Source organism: Gouania willdenowi, chromosome 7, assembly GCF_900634775.1.
Source record: "Gouania willdenowi chromosome 7, fGouWil2.1, whole genome shotgun sequence".
Classification (NCBI taxonomy): domain Eukaryota; kingdom Metazoa; phylum Chordata; class Actinopteri; order Blenniiformes; family Gobiesocidae; genus Gouania; species Gouania willdenowi.
In genome coordinates this window covers 40,178,136-40,197,359 of record NC_041050.1, presented here as the reverse complement: position 1 = coordinate 40,197,359, position 19,224 = coordinate 40,178,136, and the positions used below count along the sequence as shown (strand labels likewise).

Here is a 19,224-nt window from a genome sequence, read left to right as displayed (position 1 = left end):
CCCAAATACAAAAAACATGACTTCAAATAAAAACAAAAAACTTTTCAATCAAAAAAAGTTTACTTTAATCAAGACCAAACCATAAAGCCCTGACTTTTAAAACCATCTTATCTAAAGAACATGTGGCGACCAACAGTGTTTAGATCATTGTTTGGACCTTTGCTGTCAGACCTACACAACTGTGTGTGAGTGGATAAACGTAACATAAACTGACCTGAAAGCGTATAACAATAAGTCAGAAAGAAAAAAGAAGCAACCAATAACCTTGTACCCCATCATTCCCCCACTCAGATCACTGAGTCACCCTATGGTACAAACAGCTAAAAATAATCCAATGTCTCTGCAGCTATTTTAGGTGTTGGGGGGGTGGGCGGGGTGGGGGGTGGAATGTAAGCATGTGTGCAAAGGACCAAGGCTGTTAAGTCTTCCTTTCTCCGTCTGAGTCTCAAACGGTTGTAGAAGAACTAGACGAGACAAATATTGTAGAAGGAGTTGAATGTTGGCACTGGAGCACCACTCCGCAGGGGGGCGGGGGGGGGAAACGTAACGTTTATCAGGGTTTGGACACAACAAGGCCTTAGACTGAAGCCACACATTCCTCTGTGTCTGTGTGTTCTGTAGACCTCACTGAGGATATTACATCTGGATTTATTCATACTTCTGTGGATTAACGCATGTTCCTGGATTTGGAAATATTTACATTCAATAACCATCAGATTTAATTTCTTTAACAGTAACACAAGGTAAGTGTGTGTGATTGGCCTGACAAATCTAGCTGTTTACCAAATTAAAAGCTGCTTGTGACAAATTCTTGCTAGCTTTCCATTAAATTGCAGACTGCACCTTTAACCCTCCTATTATCCTCAGTTATTACATATTGGGGGTCAATCTGACCCCCATTGTCAGAAAATTGTTGACCAAGTTTTAGTGTCAGACACTTTGTTTATTTTTTGAATATATAAATAAGCCTTTGATAATGAAACCTTGGCCTGTTCTCTAGCGCCACCATCAGGTCAAACTTTCAGTTTTACAGTTAGTGGATGTTGAAAATCCTCTCATAAACACATTTATTTACTTATTTGTATCTCCCTTTTGCAACAGATTTGCAGTTTTCACTATAAAGTTTCAGATACATTTTCCTCTACGTCACTTTCACTGTGAAAGAGCTGTTCCAAAAACTCATTGACAGTAAAGCTTTTCCTTGAGGACATTTTCAAGGGAGACAGAGAGTGTGCAGACAGTTGAACACAGCTAAAACAGCCAGAGGAGGACCATTTATTTATGCTAATCAAATGTAGCCATCAAATTAGAAAAAGTCATGAAATATGAAACAAAGAAAAAAAGGAAACTATTATTTTTTGAATGAACATAAATGGGGTGAAATTGACCCCAAGGATAATAGCACTCACTTTTGTAATTTTAAAACCTGTTGCTGTTGTAATTGTAATTCAATTACAATTCATTTGACTTAGTAATTGTAATTGCCATGAAAATTCTATAAAAATTGTTAATTATGATTTAACACAAAACTGTGAAACCCTGATACAGTTCTATGTACAGTTGTACACAAATGTTGTAAATAATTATTAAAATATGTTTCATAACAAGCTTTGCAATATTTTAATATTTAAAAGAAATATAAATCTATGGCTATACTGAAAAAAAAAGGCTCACACCATAAATATTAAAACCTATATTTTCATTGATTAGGAAGACAAGGTAATCAATAGATAGGAAATAAATTAGATAGATATGTATTTTTAGTGTATTTTACAGCTGATTTAGGACCCGTTAGCATTAGAGATGCTAACAGAAGGCTAACACAAGAAGAAGGTTCACTTTTAGTAGGTTTTTTATTTTAGGCTCAGTAATTGTGATTCATTGTAATTGAACTTTAGTAATTGAAAAGGTAATTGTAATTGAGTTTCAGAGGATAAAAATGTTTAAAGGGGACATATCATGGTTTTAAATCCTTCCTTTTTACATATAAATCATACAGTTATGGTCTATATAAAGCAGAACTGCACTGCTTGGGTCTGAATTCCTCATTATTATAGCTCCACCCCTTTTCTGATGTGCTTCTGAGAGCAACTCGTTTTGGTGCTGTCTCTTTAAATGCAAATGAGACACTTCATACCCCGCCCCCTCTCCAGGTTCAACTCCACCCTGCTCGGCCATTTTTGTAGTTTGATAGAAGAGATACGGCTATGTAGCGGAGCATAAACTTTTTATTCACACGTTATTTATAAAATGTCAGCAACGTTAGACTTGTCCATCCAGCCTTACATGTTCCAGCCAGAGTCTGACCCAGTGGAGCGAGATGAAAATGATGATGATGAACCTGCAGAACCCTAACAAGTGAGCTAACACAAGCACCGAGCTAACGCTAGCGCCAAGCTAACATCACGAAATGCATTTTAATAGTCTTTTCAAAGACAAAAACGTCAAAATGAAATGACTAATGAAAACTTTAGACTTAAATTAAATCACGTAGGCCATATCATCAAGGATCTAAAACGAGCACACAGCGCTAACATATGAAGACGGTGCTAATGCTAATGCTAACAAAACAATGACAGGGACGTCTTATCATCACTTTTTAGCGTTATTTACAGCTTACCGAAGTGCTCTGTTCATCGTCTCCAAAGATAGAAGGAATTGAACCCTCAATCAGACAAAGTCTTTCTGTAAATCCTTCTTTATACTGGTGGAGGTTGATGAAGCAGTCATCATTGAAGTGCTTCACACACACAAAAATGACCTTATCCACAGATGTGGTACATTTCTATAAAAAATAAAACTCAACCAGACACTTTGAAAAGGTTCTGATGCTGGGAGACGGTGTAATGAAGCGTGTGGGTTACTACATCCAACAACCCAACATTTTGACTTATCCTCTCGTAACTTCTGCATCCTGGAGCTTGGACTACAAAATAAAAGCGAGATATAAAAATGATGGATTGATGTCCTAATTTGGCAGTTCTACTGCAAATACTGTGATGTAATAGTTCAAAAAACGTAATAGAGAATAGAAAAATCGAAACAGATTGAAAAATATGATCAAAACAGAATATAAAGATATCTACGGAGCACCTGAAGAGATTAATTTGATTTTTTCTGTACTTCTAAGCACTCTAAATATACAAAAAAAATGCATTTAAGGGCTAAAAAAGTGGATTTAACATGATATGTCCCCTTTAACTTCATTGTAATTGGAAAAGATGCTGATCACTGTGATCGTAATTCAATTGTAATTGAACACGGATAATTGGAAACGTTATTGTAACTGAAAAATGTAATTTACCCCAAAGACCCTGATGTTACCTATGAATCAATGCTGTAGCATTTATGTGTTAACTAACGTTCCTGCTGCAGAGGAAGATGTCGAGGCCCCCGTCCTCTCAGACCACTCCTCAGTTCTACAGAGTCAGTGACAAAGACCTCACTGAGATAGAACTCCACTCTGTGGATTCCATCAACGACCTCCATAGAATGCACTCTGATCACAGCCATAAAGGTACCACAACCACCTGAACTACCCACAGTGTTCTACTGTACCACTGAGCCATGTGTACCAACAGGTACGAGGCCTCCTCGACCCCCCTACACCCCCTCAGCCAATGGAAACCTGCACATGTGTGACATCGCAGCTGTCAATCACAGAGTTCGTCCAATGAGACGCACGTGGCAGAGTCGTCTACAGGAAATGTTGACCCCCAGTTCATCCCGAGCCTACGCCATGGGCTGTGCCATCATCTCCCTGCTTCTGCTCACCGTCTTACTCATCTTCTATTTTTTAGGTCAGAGTCCATCCTTCTCACTCACTTTGGTATTTTAACACATTTTTAAACACATTCAATTGTTTACACTAAAAATAAACAAAAGTGATTTAAGAAAAATAATAATTCCAAATTGTAAAATAATGTTGTAAATTAAATTCACTTGGAAAAAAAAACAAAAACAAATCTGTTTTTCTGAATATTTAATTTTGTTTGTTAGAGTAATTATAATAAAACCCAAATTGGGACAACAGATGGAATTTAGCATTAGCTATAATCTAGCTTACGCCTGCTCTAGAAAGTTCTGAGTAAAAAAAAAACCCACATTCACATATTTCATTTAAAGTCATACTTTATTTCATCTTAAAAATGTTGAGCGATGTTTTAGACCGTCGAGAATAAAATATAAAAAATAAACCTTTAACAATAAACTGCATGTGTGCATCTGATTTAAGCTAGCTATTCCAAACTTTACCAAAATACACGACCAAGTGCAATAAAAGCTGAGAACTTGGTTTACACAATAGAAATATCTTGTTACTGTTACATTTCCCCAATGAAACCTGGTTATTTTTTGAAGCAAAAACCTTAAAGTTATTGTAATTTTAACATAACAAAGGTATATATTATGAACACCATCACTAATTCATTTATAGAAGTTTCTTCATCAGATGTCTTTGTGTGTTAAACTTAAAATACACTAATTGTGGTAGATTTGGTCTCTTCTTTTTTAAGTTTCTACATGAGATGTTTATGTATACTAAGATTTATTAACAACATTAACATTTCAATCAAGTAACAGAACTTCTATATGAACTCTTTATACCCATGGACGAGTGAGTGACGTACTTACTGTAAATTATCAGGTGATGAGAGATTCATGGAAAACAGAAAAAAAAAAAAAAGTCAGGAGGAAAAATCAGTCAAAAGAGCTTTTGTGAATTTTGTAATTTTTTTCAGTATTTCGTGCAATTTCTTTTTTAAATTGTCAAGATATTTGGAAATGTGGTGATAACGTCCATCGTATGGCGACTCCTGCTGCACGCTCTGCCTCTCTATCCGTCAGTCTGATGATGTCACGTATCAGCCTGAATACACTGGAATTATATGGAAATGCAGAATTTTATATTCATATCTGTCCAACTGATCCAGGAGAACCGTGGTTATGTCCCTCAGATCTAAACATCTGTATAGTCCTCAGGTGTCTGCCTAAAGTCCATAGACATATTGTAATGTCAGTAATAGATAGATCTATGTCCCAGTGTCTTAAACCAAGTTGAAAGTACATTTTTATCAAATTAAACAAACCAATAAATAAATAAATCTGTTGTTCTTCAAAAAACTAAACAAAAATCAGCTCGTAAAACAAAACAAAACCATTTGTGAGAAAAAAACAAACAAAAAAATAACAATTAATAAAAACCAGATGTTTTCCCCATGTTAATGTGATGTGCTTCCATATCTGAATGTTATTAGGAATAAATAAACCAAGTTGAGCTGTAACTGAGGAGTTCTACTGTACGTCTAGGTTTAAAACTATAAAATATGCTTTAAATAATGATCTATGCATGTGTGTGTTTGTTTTTGTATTGTTGCAGTCCAGCAGGGCGGGGCCATCCAGATGTTGACTGAGGCAGTGAAGGAGAAACAGGCAGCAGCCAATCAGCTGTCAGCGCTGATCACAGAACTACAGGCTCTGAGACTCAACCTGACCTCCATGAGAACACCAACCATTTAGACAGTCAGCCACTTTATTAGATACACTGTTATTGGCCTTTAGCTCGTCTTTAGAGATGATTTATTGGTTCACATTATATTCATTAGATTCATTATATTCATTATATTAATTAGATTCATTATATTAATTAGATTTATTTATTCATTATATTAATTAGATTCATTATATTAATTAGATTTATTATATTCATTATATTAATTTTTTTTTTTTATTTTTTATTATTATATTATTAGATTCATTATATTAATTAGATTCATTATATTAATTAGATTCATTATATTAATTAGATTTATTATATTCATTATATTAATTAGATTCATTATATTAATTAGATTCATTATATTAATTAGATTTATATATTAATTAGATTATTATATTAATTAGATTCATTATATTAATTAGATTCATTATATTCATTATTAATTAGATTTATTAATTCATTATATTAATTAGATTCATTATATTAATTAGATTTATTATATTAATTAGATTTATTATATTAATTAGATTCATTATATTAATTAGATTTATTATATTCATTATATTAATTAGATTTATTATATTCATTATATTAATTAGATTTATTATATTAATTAGATTCATTATATTAATTAGATTTATTATATTAATTAGATTCATTATATTAATTAGATTTATTACATTAATTAGATTTATTACATTAATTAGATTTATTATATTAATTAGATTTATTACATTAATTAGATTCATTATATTAATTAGATTTATTACATTAATTAGATTCATTATATTAATTAGATTTATCGAGGAGCTGGAAACCTTCGTCAGTCACTCAGTAGCTGCAGTAAACCATTAATTACCACCAGGGTAGGGGTCAATTGCATTTTTCAATTACAATTACATCTTCAATTATCCATGTTCAGTTACAATAAAATTACAATTACAGTGACCTGCATTTATTCCAATTACAATAAAATTACAATCACTTTTTGTCCTCAGAAAGTCAATTACAATTAAATCCTAAATGACTACAGTTCCATTACAATTACTGAGCCTGAAATAAATAAGTTAATAAAAGTGAACCTTCCTCTTGTGTTAGCTTTCTGTTAGCATCTCTAATGCTAACTGGTCCCAAATCAGCTGTAAAATACACTAAAAACTATTATCTATTAATATCTATCATCTAATTTATTTCCTATCTATTGATTACCTTGTTAGGTTTCATAATCAATGAAAATATAGGTTTTAATATTTATGGTGTGGACGTCTGAGCCTTTTTTGTGTCAGTATATCCATAAATTTCAATGTTTTTAAATACAGTAAAATGTGAGAAAGCTTGATTTGAAACAGATTTGAATAATTATTAACTTCATTAGTACAACTTTAACATGGTTCAACAGTTTTGTGTTAAATTATTAATTACACCAAAACTGTAATTGATGATCAATTAGGCGATTACAATGGTAATTGAGCCCAACCCTGGTTAGCAATTATTGACTCAATGAATGGATCAATGTGAACATTTGCAAAGTGTTAATTAGTAATAAATGTTCTGAACCATTGAATAATAATAATAATAATTAACTAATAAGGTGATCAATAATGAAAAAGCTTCTCATTAAGTCACTCCTTATAAAAGAAGGAATGAGGAAACTTTTAAAAATACCACTATTATTTCACAAAAACATCTGATAATTCATGAATAAATGATCAAATCAAATAAAAATGCACCTTTTCTAATTGCTACGCTATGTTTTTTTATCCATGTCGGAACAATTGTGGATAAAACGCAAAAAAATGTAAATATTTTCTGATGTTATTACATACAACCACTTTTTGTTCATCCAGAAGTCACTCATTATAATATAAAACAGAGACATTGTGAAATATATTCAGACACAATGAAGATTATTTATTCTATTGTCACTGTGATCCACCTCATTCCTGGGCCCGCTGCTACTAAATATAGGTGCTATTTTTCTATGTGGTCAAAAGATGAAAAACTAACAATCATTGTTTGTAGCTCAGCTGTTTTATACACACACACGGTGATACACACACACACACCCAGGTGATACACACACACACACACAGTGATATACACACACACACCCAGGTGATAAACACACACACACGGTGATATACACACACACACCCAGGTGATAAACACACACACACACACACACAGATACACACACACACAGACACCCAGGTGATATACACACACAGTGACACACACACAGTAATACACACACACACAGTGACACACACACAGTTAGTTCATAATGATGACATCAATAAATGTTTATGTAACATTTAACAGTAACTAATTATTCTCTTCCTCACAGCGCCGCCCACTCCAGCCTTTATAACACTGACATCCATATGGTTTATGAGAGTCATTGTGGATCCTGAACTTAGCATCGATGCTGGTTGACATGAGATGTTGCTGGACACATCGACCGTTGCCATGGCAACGCAGGAGGGAACAACGCTGAGTGTCAGACCTCAGTGATTGGACGAAAGGACCCAGATGGTTATTAATGTAGTCTCTGAGTAGGATGCACTGTTTCTACAACACACACACACACACACACACACACATTAACACAAAACAACAAACAAACCAGTGTGTGTTACTGTTACACACCTTAGATTTAGCAAACTTCATCTCTCCCCACAACACCACGCCAGCTGCTCCCAGTGAGGCACTCTGTCCCAGTGTGTGCTCCAGGTCTGACTGTTACACACACACACACACACACACACGGTTAAATAGTTATTTCAACTGAAATAAATGAAAGTTTTCAACATGAGGAGCGATGTGGGACCTAGAGAATATTTTTAAAAATCTGAAAAAAATGTACATGCCTTTTTTTTTTTTTTTACAGGTGTCCTGATGTGATATTGATATATGATATCAGCCAGAAAACAAATACCGGATTTTCTCGGACTGCATCTAAAGTCTCCGATATAAGCTCTCTGATAAAATGTTCTGCTCCAGCACATCTATCTATAGATGTCTGTGGTTCACACTCTAACACAATAACCTGCTGTTGTTCACTATTGTTCTCTGTTTGAGTGACATCACATGATCAAACATTTTCTAACATTCCACACAACAAAATAAGTCATAAAACCATGTATGATTTGTGTTAATATCGGATCAAATCAATATCGGAAACATATCGGAAATGAAAACGTTGTATGGGGACATCCCTATCTTTTTACCACAAAAGGAACACATTTCACCCATGAAGGGGTTAAACAACAACCTGGCTGAGGAAGTTAAGTGTGTGTGTGAAAGCGATCCTGGCATAAGGAAGGGTAGGCGTGGCCTGGCTGGGATGGTTGCCATGACGCCAACGTGATGCCACTCTCAAAGCCTCCTGGACACGATGTCTGAGGAATAAAAACACATAGGGTGTGTTTGAAATAGCACACCAACACACTAACACACTAGAGCTGGGACACATGGACCAAAGTTAATCTGAATTTATTTTGTCCAAATCACTCGATTGATTTTTACTCAAAAAAATATTTTCTGATGCAAAATATATATATATATATATATGTGTGTGTGTGTGTGTGTGTGTGTGTATGTATATATATGTGTGTATGTACATATGTGTGTATATGTGTGTGTGTGTGTGTACCTGACCATCAGAGCTCCATCTACAGACCCCCCCATCCTCTGAGGGAGGTAGATACTGGGGTACAGAGCAGTAGACTGAGTCCAGAGCCGTGACAGACGATCATTTGTGTGTTTTGTGTCTTTGTGACACTGACCTGTGTAGCTTTGATCTGAACATCCAAAAAAACAAGACAAAAGCATCATCAGCATTAATTAATCACATTAATGACACATTGTTTTTATAATCTTACAAACACATGAGTGCTCATCAGGGTTGTGGTCAATTACATTTTTAAATAACAATTACACCTTCAATTATCCTCTGCAGTGGATTATCGAGCAGCTAAGAACAGGAAGTGATCAGCGCTCCGACACGTTTAAAGGAGCAGTGTGAGGTAATGAAAGCTTTATCTATGGCTTGTTAGTCTATAATCATACCATAGAGCTATACGTTAGAGTTAGAGAAAAAATAGAATTAAATATATAAGCTGTCTCCAGATTCACACCAAACACAATGAGTGTAACATATACAGTAATCCAAATATGATTGTAACATAATTGATAATGTTGACTACAAAAATTTGCATCAACGCATCATTTAATGTTGTAAATTCATGATAAAATATTTCTGCTTCATTTATGCTGCAGTACCATACATGACCTGCTGGGGCCAGTGTCGCTTCATCATTTATATTGTGAAGAAGAAGAAGAATAGCACAATAGGTCATAGGTCAAGAGGGATATAAACGTAAACACAACATTGTTTGTGCTATTTAATATATCATATATATGATATTTAATATATTACAAGTTCAACACTCACTTATACTGGCTTTAAACAGTATTTGCACTTTTAATTGATGAGTCAAAAAAATAATAAATAAATCAATAAATGAGCAGCGTAATTTCTTGCTTTGCTCTGTTGTAATAATAAAAATAGTTTTTCTGACAAGTAGAGTTTAAAACAATAAAAGGAAAGTGTTAATGTGTTCATGATTAACATTGATCCATATCACAGACATGTACTGTACATGTATATAAACTAGCTATTATATAACACCAGGCAGGTTTTACAGTATGAGTTCTCACTATTCATTAGAATACAATGATTATTGTTTATTAAGATATTATTTAAATTTACACATTTAAAGGAAGTGCATGATGGACAGGTTATTTGTTTTAATAAACCGGTCTTTGCTGTTTATACTGTACTTATATTATAATTTATTAAACCCTGTTGTGTTTAATAAATTATTTTCTGATTCTGGTGAAGTAAAAACATCACTGATCAGCTGATTCATGTTTACTAAATGTGACGATAACCTGAGTCACTGTTGAGACGTCAGGAAAAAACTACATTTTCAGCTTGTGTGCAACATTAGCTTTAGCAACATTAGCTTTAGCAGCATTAGCTTTAGCAACATTAGCTTAAGCAACATTAGCTTTAACAACATTAGCTTTGGCAACATTAGCTTTGGCAACATTAGCTTTAGTAACATTAGCCTTAGCAGCATTAGCTTTAGCAGCATTAGCTTTAGCAACATTAACTTAAGCAGCATTAGCTTTAGCAACATTAGCTTTGGCAACATTAGCTTTAACAACATCAGCTTGGGCAACATTAGCTTGGGCAACATTAGCTTTAGCAACATTAACTTTAACAGCATTAGCTTTAGCAGCATTAGCTTTAGCAGCATTAGCTTTAACAGCTAACAGTCTTTCTGCCTTGGAGACTGACGTTTTCACAAAACATTTTTTAAGGAATCAACTCTCCAACGATTAAATAACGTAAATCTGTATCAGACTCACTTCCTACACCATCAGTCAGTTTATCTCTCTGACCTTTGACCTCATGAGGAAGAACGGCGCCATAATGAGAGTGTGAAAAGAACCAACCTAAAGTCTCAAAAGTTTGGGACCATTTCACTGAAAACACTGACGTAGAATTAACATCTGACATGAAACTAACAATAACATGTTAGAATCAAAGCAGCAGAAAAATATTTTATAAAAATTAATAAATTTGGGAAAACTAATGAAAACTTTTGACCACTAGGGGCTCCTCCTGCTCTAATAATGCATTTACATAGTCAGAGTTTCATTTACTTGTGTTCTTCTTGTTGTTAAAGCAGGTGGGGAACCCGTAGAACCCCCACAATCCTTTGGGGCGATGGTTGACGGCCAGCAGCAGCGTGTTCTCCATGAACCTCTGAGCGTTCTCCTCAAACCTGCTCCTCGCTAACTCACTCACTGCCCTCTCCGACCAATCAGGCCTCTGCTGCCTCACCAGTCGCTTGGACAACTTCCTGTAGACCATCTTAGTCCCAAAGTTGGTTTCCCACAGGGGGCGCCACTCCTCCCAGTCAATGACAGCCAGACCAGTGAAGTTAGGTTGTAGACACACTGACAGCTGCTCTGACATGAGGGTCAGATGATCCTGGAGGTGACCCCTCTGAGGGATTCCACCGTTCACCTCCACACCGTCCCTGGACACGTACGGATATTTACCCAAACGGTCCCGGTAGAAGATGGTCATTCTCTAGAAAAACACATTTCATTTAAAGAGACAAAAGTTACAAAAACAAAAGTATCTAGTTTTCTAATCAGTGTTTCTACATTTTAATCCTAGTGTTTTCCTCACACTGGACAAAAAAAAAATCAATTTAATCAATTGATGAAATTTGTAGATAAAAACAATTTTTATTTTGCAAATTCGAGTTAAATAAATAAATAATTTTTTTTTTTTATTTTCAAATTTTTTTTCCACCAGTTTTTTCGGCCTTTTTGGATTTCCGTCCTTGTGGGTTACCGTAGCGCGATGAGAGCCCGCCCCCTTTGTTTACATGTGTTTACCCTTTGAGTAGCTATATGTGCCACGTTATTTATTCACACTATGCTGAGATGCTAATAGAAGAGTTTATTATTGTTTTAATTGTAATGTTATATGTTATAAAATATGTACTTATCTGATTTATCAGAAAATTTAAGCTACTGTGAAGTAGCTGTTACTCTTTCGCTTAACTTGAACTTTTAACACATTTATCGAAATTTGTCCTCTGTAATTGAACCCCCTGGGGAGATGTTCAGGGTTAAGGGACTTATTCAACATCCCACAGTGATGGACCAGGAACCCTCTGATTACCATTTGAACGTCTTACATTTTAAAATTGAGTTCAAACTCAAATTTTTCTTTAAAAAAAGTGTGTAAATAATGACTAAACCCATAGATCAGGGGCGTCAAACTCATTTCAGTTCAGGAGCCAAATATGAAGCAGTTTGATCTGCAGTGGGCCACAGACTTTATGTTGGAAAACAAGTCATTTTCACATTATTGTTCCATAGTTTGCACTTCTACGTAAATACTAAATATGTAAGAAACCAACAATCAGTCAACAGGATCTACACTTTAAATTTCCTAGATTTTGAGGAAAACTGAAGGATTCGGTAAGAATTTTGAGTTTTTTTCAACAGTTTAACATTAAAAATGACTGCAATCATGTAATAAAGGCAATTATGAGCACCTGCAAATATTGAGTTTAATTTATACAATTATTCATGTTTTTTCTGTCATTTTTACTTTCTCCTGTGACACAAATTTGATGTTCCAAAGGGCCGGATTTGGCCCCCGGGCCTTGAGTTTGACACAGGCATTAGATAGTATTGAAAGATTGAGTACGTGAGGAATACCTGGATGTATAATATATGATTGCAGTCATTTTTTAACGTTAAACAGTTGATAAAAACTAAAAATTCTTACAAAAGCCTTTAATTTTCTTCAAATCATAATATATTTCCCATAAATTGGTATCTGTTAGATATTGATTTCTTACATATTTAGTATTTTATGTATTCATAGAAATGCAAACTTAGAACAATAATGATGAAATTACTCGTTTTGTTATTAAGTACATCCCATAGCTGTGGAGTGACTGTACGCTATTGGTCGACCCTTCCCATGAGCTCCTCCCACTATAGAACCAATCACCTGACCCTGGAAGTGCTGGTCATGGTTCTCCACTATATCAAAGTGTCTCAGGTCCAGGTGGATGTTGAAGTGTTCCTGACATCGTGCTGTGGGAACGTTCCACACCACAACGAAGGCTCGCTTCTCCACAACAGGAGCAGCTGCTGCCACATCTGGCTGAGCTGGGAGGGGGGGGCTGGTGTGCAGAGAGGGGCCCATGAGGAGGATGAGGAGGGCCAGAGGAGGGGCCTCCATGGATGTTCACACTCCTTCCTAAAGGGTCACAAAGGACACCTCATAAATCAGTTAAAGCCCCCCACACTCATCACCCCCCAAATTATCCTGACAAATAACACATTTTCAACTTTATCATATTTCATAATAAATAATAATAAAAAAATTAAGATAATACTTTCATAAAAAACAAAAGTGCAGCAGTAAAAATACAGGAAATCTGTGACAAAAAGCTTAAAAAAAGGAAATTGTTTTTTTTTTTTTTTGTCAGTTATTGAAAGTTTGTTTATTGTTCTGCTCCATGTGAAGAACACGTAAATTATTATTTATTTTAAGTAGAGTTTTTAAACAATAAGTGTGACTTAGTGGAAGGAACAGTAATAATAATATATAGATAATGACTATGAATATAAACATAAATAGTGGATATATAAAGTCTACACAATCCTGTTCAAAGGCCAGGTTTTTGTGATGTAAAAAAATAATACTAAGGTAAATATTTTTCCATCTTTAATGTGACCTTGAACCTGTACAATCATCAAAGTCAAACCTTTAAAGGAGGTGAAGTAAAAATAAAAACAGAGAATGATGTCACTAAAGTGTTCACACCCTCTTATAACTGGGGGCGGGGCTGTGTTCAGATTGAACCAATCACATTCAAACTCATGTTAAATGGAGTCATCACACACACCTGTCACCATTTACAGTGTCTCTGATTAACCACAAATAAAGTTCAGATGTTCTAGAAGCTTTTCCTCATATTTTTGTATCTTCCAGAACAATCCTGGTCCTCAGAGAACTTCTAAAGCAGGGGTCCCCAATCCTGGTCCTCAACGCCCACTACTTTTAGAAGATTGACATAAAACTTAGTTTCCTCCTGTTTGTCACGCCCCACCGTTCATACCTCCATTACCCACCAGGGGGCGCAACCCACACTTTGAGAAGCACTGCTATAAATCAACCCATTGTCCTCATCATCTAAAACTAAAATATAGTTAAAAAATACTAATAAAGTCCAAAATGATTGAAAAGTAGTTTATTTTTCTCATTTTCACACATTAGATTCAGAAATATTAGTTTATATCAGAATCTGGAGAAAGAATGACTTTATGTTTTGACACAAACTGAACTTCATTGTCTTTGTAGGACTAGAAAAATCTTTAGGTTATGTATTTATAACCCTGGTTCTATGATATATTTCATGAGATGTCTCACTATGGGATGCAACATCTGTCTGCATTCCTCAGCACAGATGTTGAAAATATTCATGAAATATTATGAAATAGAACCAAATTTTCTAAAAGCCAAGAAACAATAAAATACCAAATAATAAATGTGTTTCTTTTTTAAAATTAGGCTTTGGTGAAAGAATCACGTATAGTTTTCTATTAAAACATCTGGATTCATGTGCAGCTGTTGTATAAACATCACTCTGGAACTAAAGGTTAAATAAAGACGCACATCTGGCTTTGAATAGTTTTTAAATATTTTTGTGCATCCAGTAGATAGTTAGTCCTTTAGCGTCTCTGTACGGAGTTTGATTTAAAGTCTGAACAACAACGGAAGGAGGGGGAGGAGCCTGAAGAACGGCGGGAGGGGGAGGAGCCTGAGGGATGGAGGGAGGGGGAGGAGCCTGAAGGACGGCGGGAGGGGGAGGAGCCTGCGGGATGGAGGGAGGAGCCTTGTTGTCCAACACGCTCTGCCCTGAGAGTCGTAAAAGCGTTTCCAGGGTAACAAACGTTGTCATGGCACCCGCGTTCTGAACGGGCGTGGTCAGCTGATATCCGAGGTGGGCGTAGAAATGCTGCTTGTCGTGTGTGGTCAGACACAGGCGTGTGAACCCTCTGCTCCTAGCGTAGCGTTCCGTTTCCTCCATCAGGGTCCGGCCGTAGCCCCGCCCCCTCTGGGCCCTGGACACCACCACGGACTCCACGAACAGGCTTCCTTCGTGACCTACGACCCTGGACAGGCGGGCGTGGCCCAGCAGCTGCTCCGTCTGCTGGTGGCCACACAGGAGAACCAGGCAGACTGGGAACTGTAGGCGGGACTTATTAAGGGCGTGGACACGGGCGGTCCGGCTCCTCGGCCACTCACAGTTCACCAGGTCAGCACACGGGACCACCAGGTCTGGACGCAGGTGGAGGGGCAGCACATAGGGTCTCTGTGAGTCTGGGGGTGGAGCTACGTCCTGGGTTGATGAGTCAAAATTCAGCTTCTCATCATTATCATCATCATCTTCATCTCTGGTCTCTGATGGAGGTTCAAACCTGTGACATCATTATTTAAATCAGCCTCTGTTTCACTGCTGGGTCTCGTTAGCATTAGCGTTAGCATGTTGAAAACATAAATATAATGATATAAGTCAAAGTTTTGTTCCTATTGACATTTTAAATATTTATGACATTTGTACCAAAACAACATCAATAAAGACACGTTTTCACTATTTCAAAGATCACAAACTAACGACATAAAGAGAAGGTCATTCATACTCCAGGGTTGGGGTCAAATATAATTGTAATTGTGTAACTGATAATTAATTACAGCTAGGGTTAGGTAGGTATCAGATATTAAAACATTTACTCGTGTGTGTGTCATAAATAAACATCTTAAGATGTAAATAAATAAAATAAAAAACACCTGAAGTTGTTGAAAAGTTTGAAGAAACTTTTCTGTATCACAGCTTTTTTTTTTTTTAACTTTCCTGTTACAGATCATATCTATAAACTATAAATATAAACGTGACCAAAAACATTTAAAATATATTTACAGTTTATGCCTTACATGTTATATTTGATTTTTATTAACATTTTCGGAACTTTTGTTCTTTAGGATTTTATAAAACATTTACACAAAAAAAGATTGAGTTTCAAACCTTAGTTAGGGCGGGGCTGAATTACATTTTTAATTACAATTACATCTTCAATTTACAATGTTCGATAATCACTCAGTTATGATTACGGTGACCATTACAATTATTATTTTTCCACTGAAAGTAATTTACAATTACATTGTCACCTTCCTTTTGTGTTAGCGTTCTGTTAGCATCTCTAATGCTAACAGGTCAGTTTGACTCATGTCTATAATAAAATACACTAATAAATATTATTTATCATCTAATTAGTTTCTCACCTATTGATTACCTTGTTAGGTTTCCTAATCAATGAATATATATATTAATATTTATGGTGTGGGCGTCGCTATAGCCATAAATTTGATCTTTTTTTAAATTGTAAAATAATCCTCAAAGTGACAAATTAATCTGAAACATATTTAATTAATTATTAACTACATATGTGTGAGACATAGAACTATAACACAGTTCATCAGTTTAACGTTGACAATTATGACATCGTTTCAATTAAATGTAATTCACCTTTATTTATATTTATATCGCGCAAATGACAACATTAGTCATCTCACCGTGATATGAAAATATTAAATTCTTAGGAAAAAAAAAACTAACAAATCCACAAGAACAGAATCAGCGACAGTGAAGAGAAAAATTAATTATCAATGACGTCCTAAATCTAATTAATTATGTGATTACACTGCCTTACATAGAATTAAAGTAGTAATTATTCTTTCAAAAGTGGTTTAAAAGAAATGAGCAGGCGATTTAAAAATGTGTCTAAATTAAAATAAAGATTCCAGCAACATAATATATATAATAATAAAACATTATTAAAAATGATACTCACTGTGAAGGTGAAATTCTCACCAACTGTAACGACTAAAGACGTGTAACGGAAGTTTAAAAAAGTTGATTTCACAACAGAAAACAAGAAGTTAGTCAATAAGAGTGTAGAAATATAAAAGTAGAAACTGTTGTAATAACGTAAAAACACACGTGTTTAGATATAGTTCACACCTCATACTTTCAGGAAAATCAAATACAATCTTTTCTTATGAACAATTACAGTTAATTTCAAGCAACATCTGATGAAATGATAACAGTAAAATATATTGTTGATATACAGTAATAGGGCAGTTTATTATTATTTTTAAATTTCAATGAAATGTGATGAGATAAATGAGAAACAACTGTAAATGTGTATATGGTAAACTTAACTAAAATGCGTTATTTAAAAATTAAAAGTTATTTGGATAAAATATTGGTAACAATGAGCATAAATATCATAATTTCTCACAGCTTTATTTACAGTAGTAGGAAACAACCTCAGTGCAAGCAATTAATGATCACATTCTATAAAATGTGATCATTAATTCTAGGGTTTTATTATTATTATTATGTCAAATAAGTTCAAACGTTTTCCTTCTCATACAATCACGACCATTTCTCATAAACATGACAATAAAAAAAGAAAAGGTGTATTAACGTTAATATCTAAGCAATAAGTGACAGATTGATTGATTCATTTCTTAAATACATTTATATTCATTTTGGGGAGATTTTGTGGAATAATTTGAGAAAAATTGCAGGATTTAAATTTTTTCCCCGAATTCTTCAAACAATAATTTACAACTGAATTATTTGGTAATTTTCACAATGATTCATGTTTTCTGTCATTTTCACTGAATCAGATGCTCTGAAGGACCAGATTTGGGCCCCGGGCCTTGAGTTTGACACACATGCTGTAGATAGTAGAGCTGGGCGATATGGATTTTTTATTTTAAATGGTGATATACAATATAATTCATAATTCTCTATATTTTTAACTCAATAAAGTCTGACCAGAAAGAAAATTCTGGATTAAATTTGTTGATAAAATAATGCCACATTTACATTTATTAACAGCCGATCAATATGTGTCAGTTTTGGCTTTTTCTCCTCTAAGGGACAGCACGTGTGAGTGAGTTCTGAGAAATAGTGAAAGCAGTGACTCCTAAAATAAGTATTTTGATACAAAATAAGCAACCAACAATATGCATATTAATATAGGCAATATTGTAATTGTCTATATCTCCAAAAGAAAACTATAGCCCAGCCCTAGTAGACAAACTGTACCAATTTATCATATATTATGATGAAATAACTGTATTGAAAGATTATTTAGAGAAAAACTGAATATATGTTGGAAATAGGAGTTATAGCTGTTTATTTCCATCTAAGGAAAGACTCGTGTTCAATTCTGTTTAACAGTGAATCCAACGTTTTATCTCATAAATATAAACAATGTCGTCATTTATCACGTGTGTCGTTACTTACATGTTGAATAGTTGAACTTTCAGCTCTAATAACTGAACAAGTTTAACGTAGATTCACCGCCATGACTAAAACAGGACCGCTGTGTTGCCACATACACATGTTGATATCCCGCCACGTGTTTTTTAGAACACTGACCCATTAATGAAAGTAAGAACTACCCATTGAGCGGGAAATTCATCAACCTGGCAACTAAAGAGTTGCTCACTGCTGCTTCTACTTTATAACCAGAGAAGTCTGACCGTGACTGCCCCCTGTGGACAGGAGGAGAACTGCAGTTAGAAACTCAAACAGCACAAAACCTCACATTTAAAGTTATATAAATCAGAACACACACACACACACACACATATATATATATAAGCGAGCCGTTTAGGAAAATAAACCTAAATATGAGATAGGAAGTTTTGTTTATATTCAGACTTTTCATTAATTCTTTATATTTCCAGTCAAAAAATACATACTTAGTTTCCTAAACGGTTTGACGTATCCACGCGCGCACACACACGTTGATTTAACTCCTAAAATTATAATCAAGCTAGCTCCCATTGTTCTGTTCACACACGTTATAATAAATGCATGAATCCAACCTGCCTTCATAATAATCATTTTAATTTAGAACGCCTCCATTCTACGTCCAGAACTCACCTGAAGAAAAAAGATTCATTAATTAGTGAACATTTTAAAATCAACCAATAGTGGCATTCCCAGGCAATCTTTATGTTAACAATTATT

The 19,224-nt window shown here is 34.7% G+C and overlaps 2 protein-coding genes across 2 annotated transcripts; both read right to left on the bottom strand.

Annotated features, from left to right (window-relative positions):
* Positions 1-7,646: 7,646 nt before the first annotated feature.
* hyal3 (hyaluronidase 3) lies at positions 7,647-18,605 on the bottom strand. Its single transcript, XM_028453968.1, has 7 exons — positions 18,493-18,605; positions 13,113-13,364; positions 11,234-11,666; positions 9,153-9,300; positions 8,772-8,898; positions 8,147-8,236; positions 7,647-8,068 (listed from the first exon to the last, which is right to left on the bottom strand). Exons 2-7 carry the CDS (start codon positions 13,344-13,346, stop codon positions 7,823-7,825), a joined length of 1,278 nt encoding a protein of 425 aa, XP_028309769.1. The 5' UTR covers positions 13,347-13,364; positions 18,493-18,605; the 3' UTR covers positions 7,647-7,822.
* naa80 (N-alpha-acetyltransferase 80, NatH catalytic subunit) lies at positions 14,806-18,654 on the bottom strand. Its single transcript, XM_028452825.1, has 2 exons — positions 18,651-18,654; positions 14,806-15,575 (listed from the first exon to the last, which is right to left on the bottom strand). Exons 1-2 carry the CDS (start codon positions 18,652-18,654, stop codon positions 14,806-14,808), a joined length of 774 nt encoding a protein of 257 aa, XP_028308626.1.
* Positions 18,655-19,224: the final 570 nt, after the last annotated feature.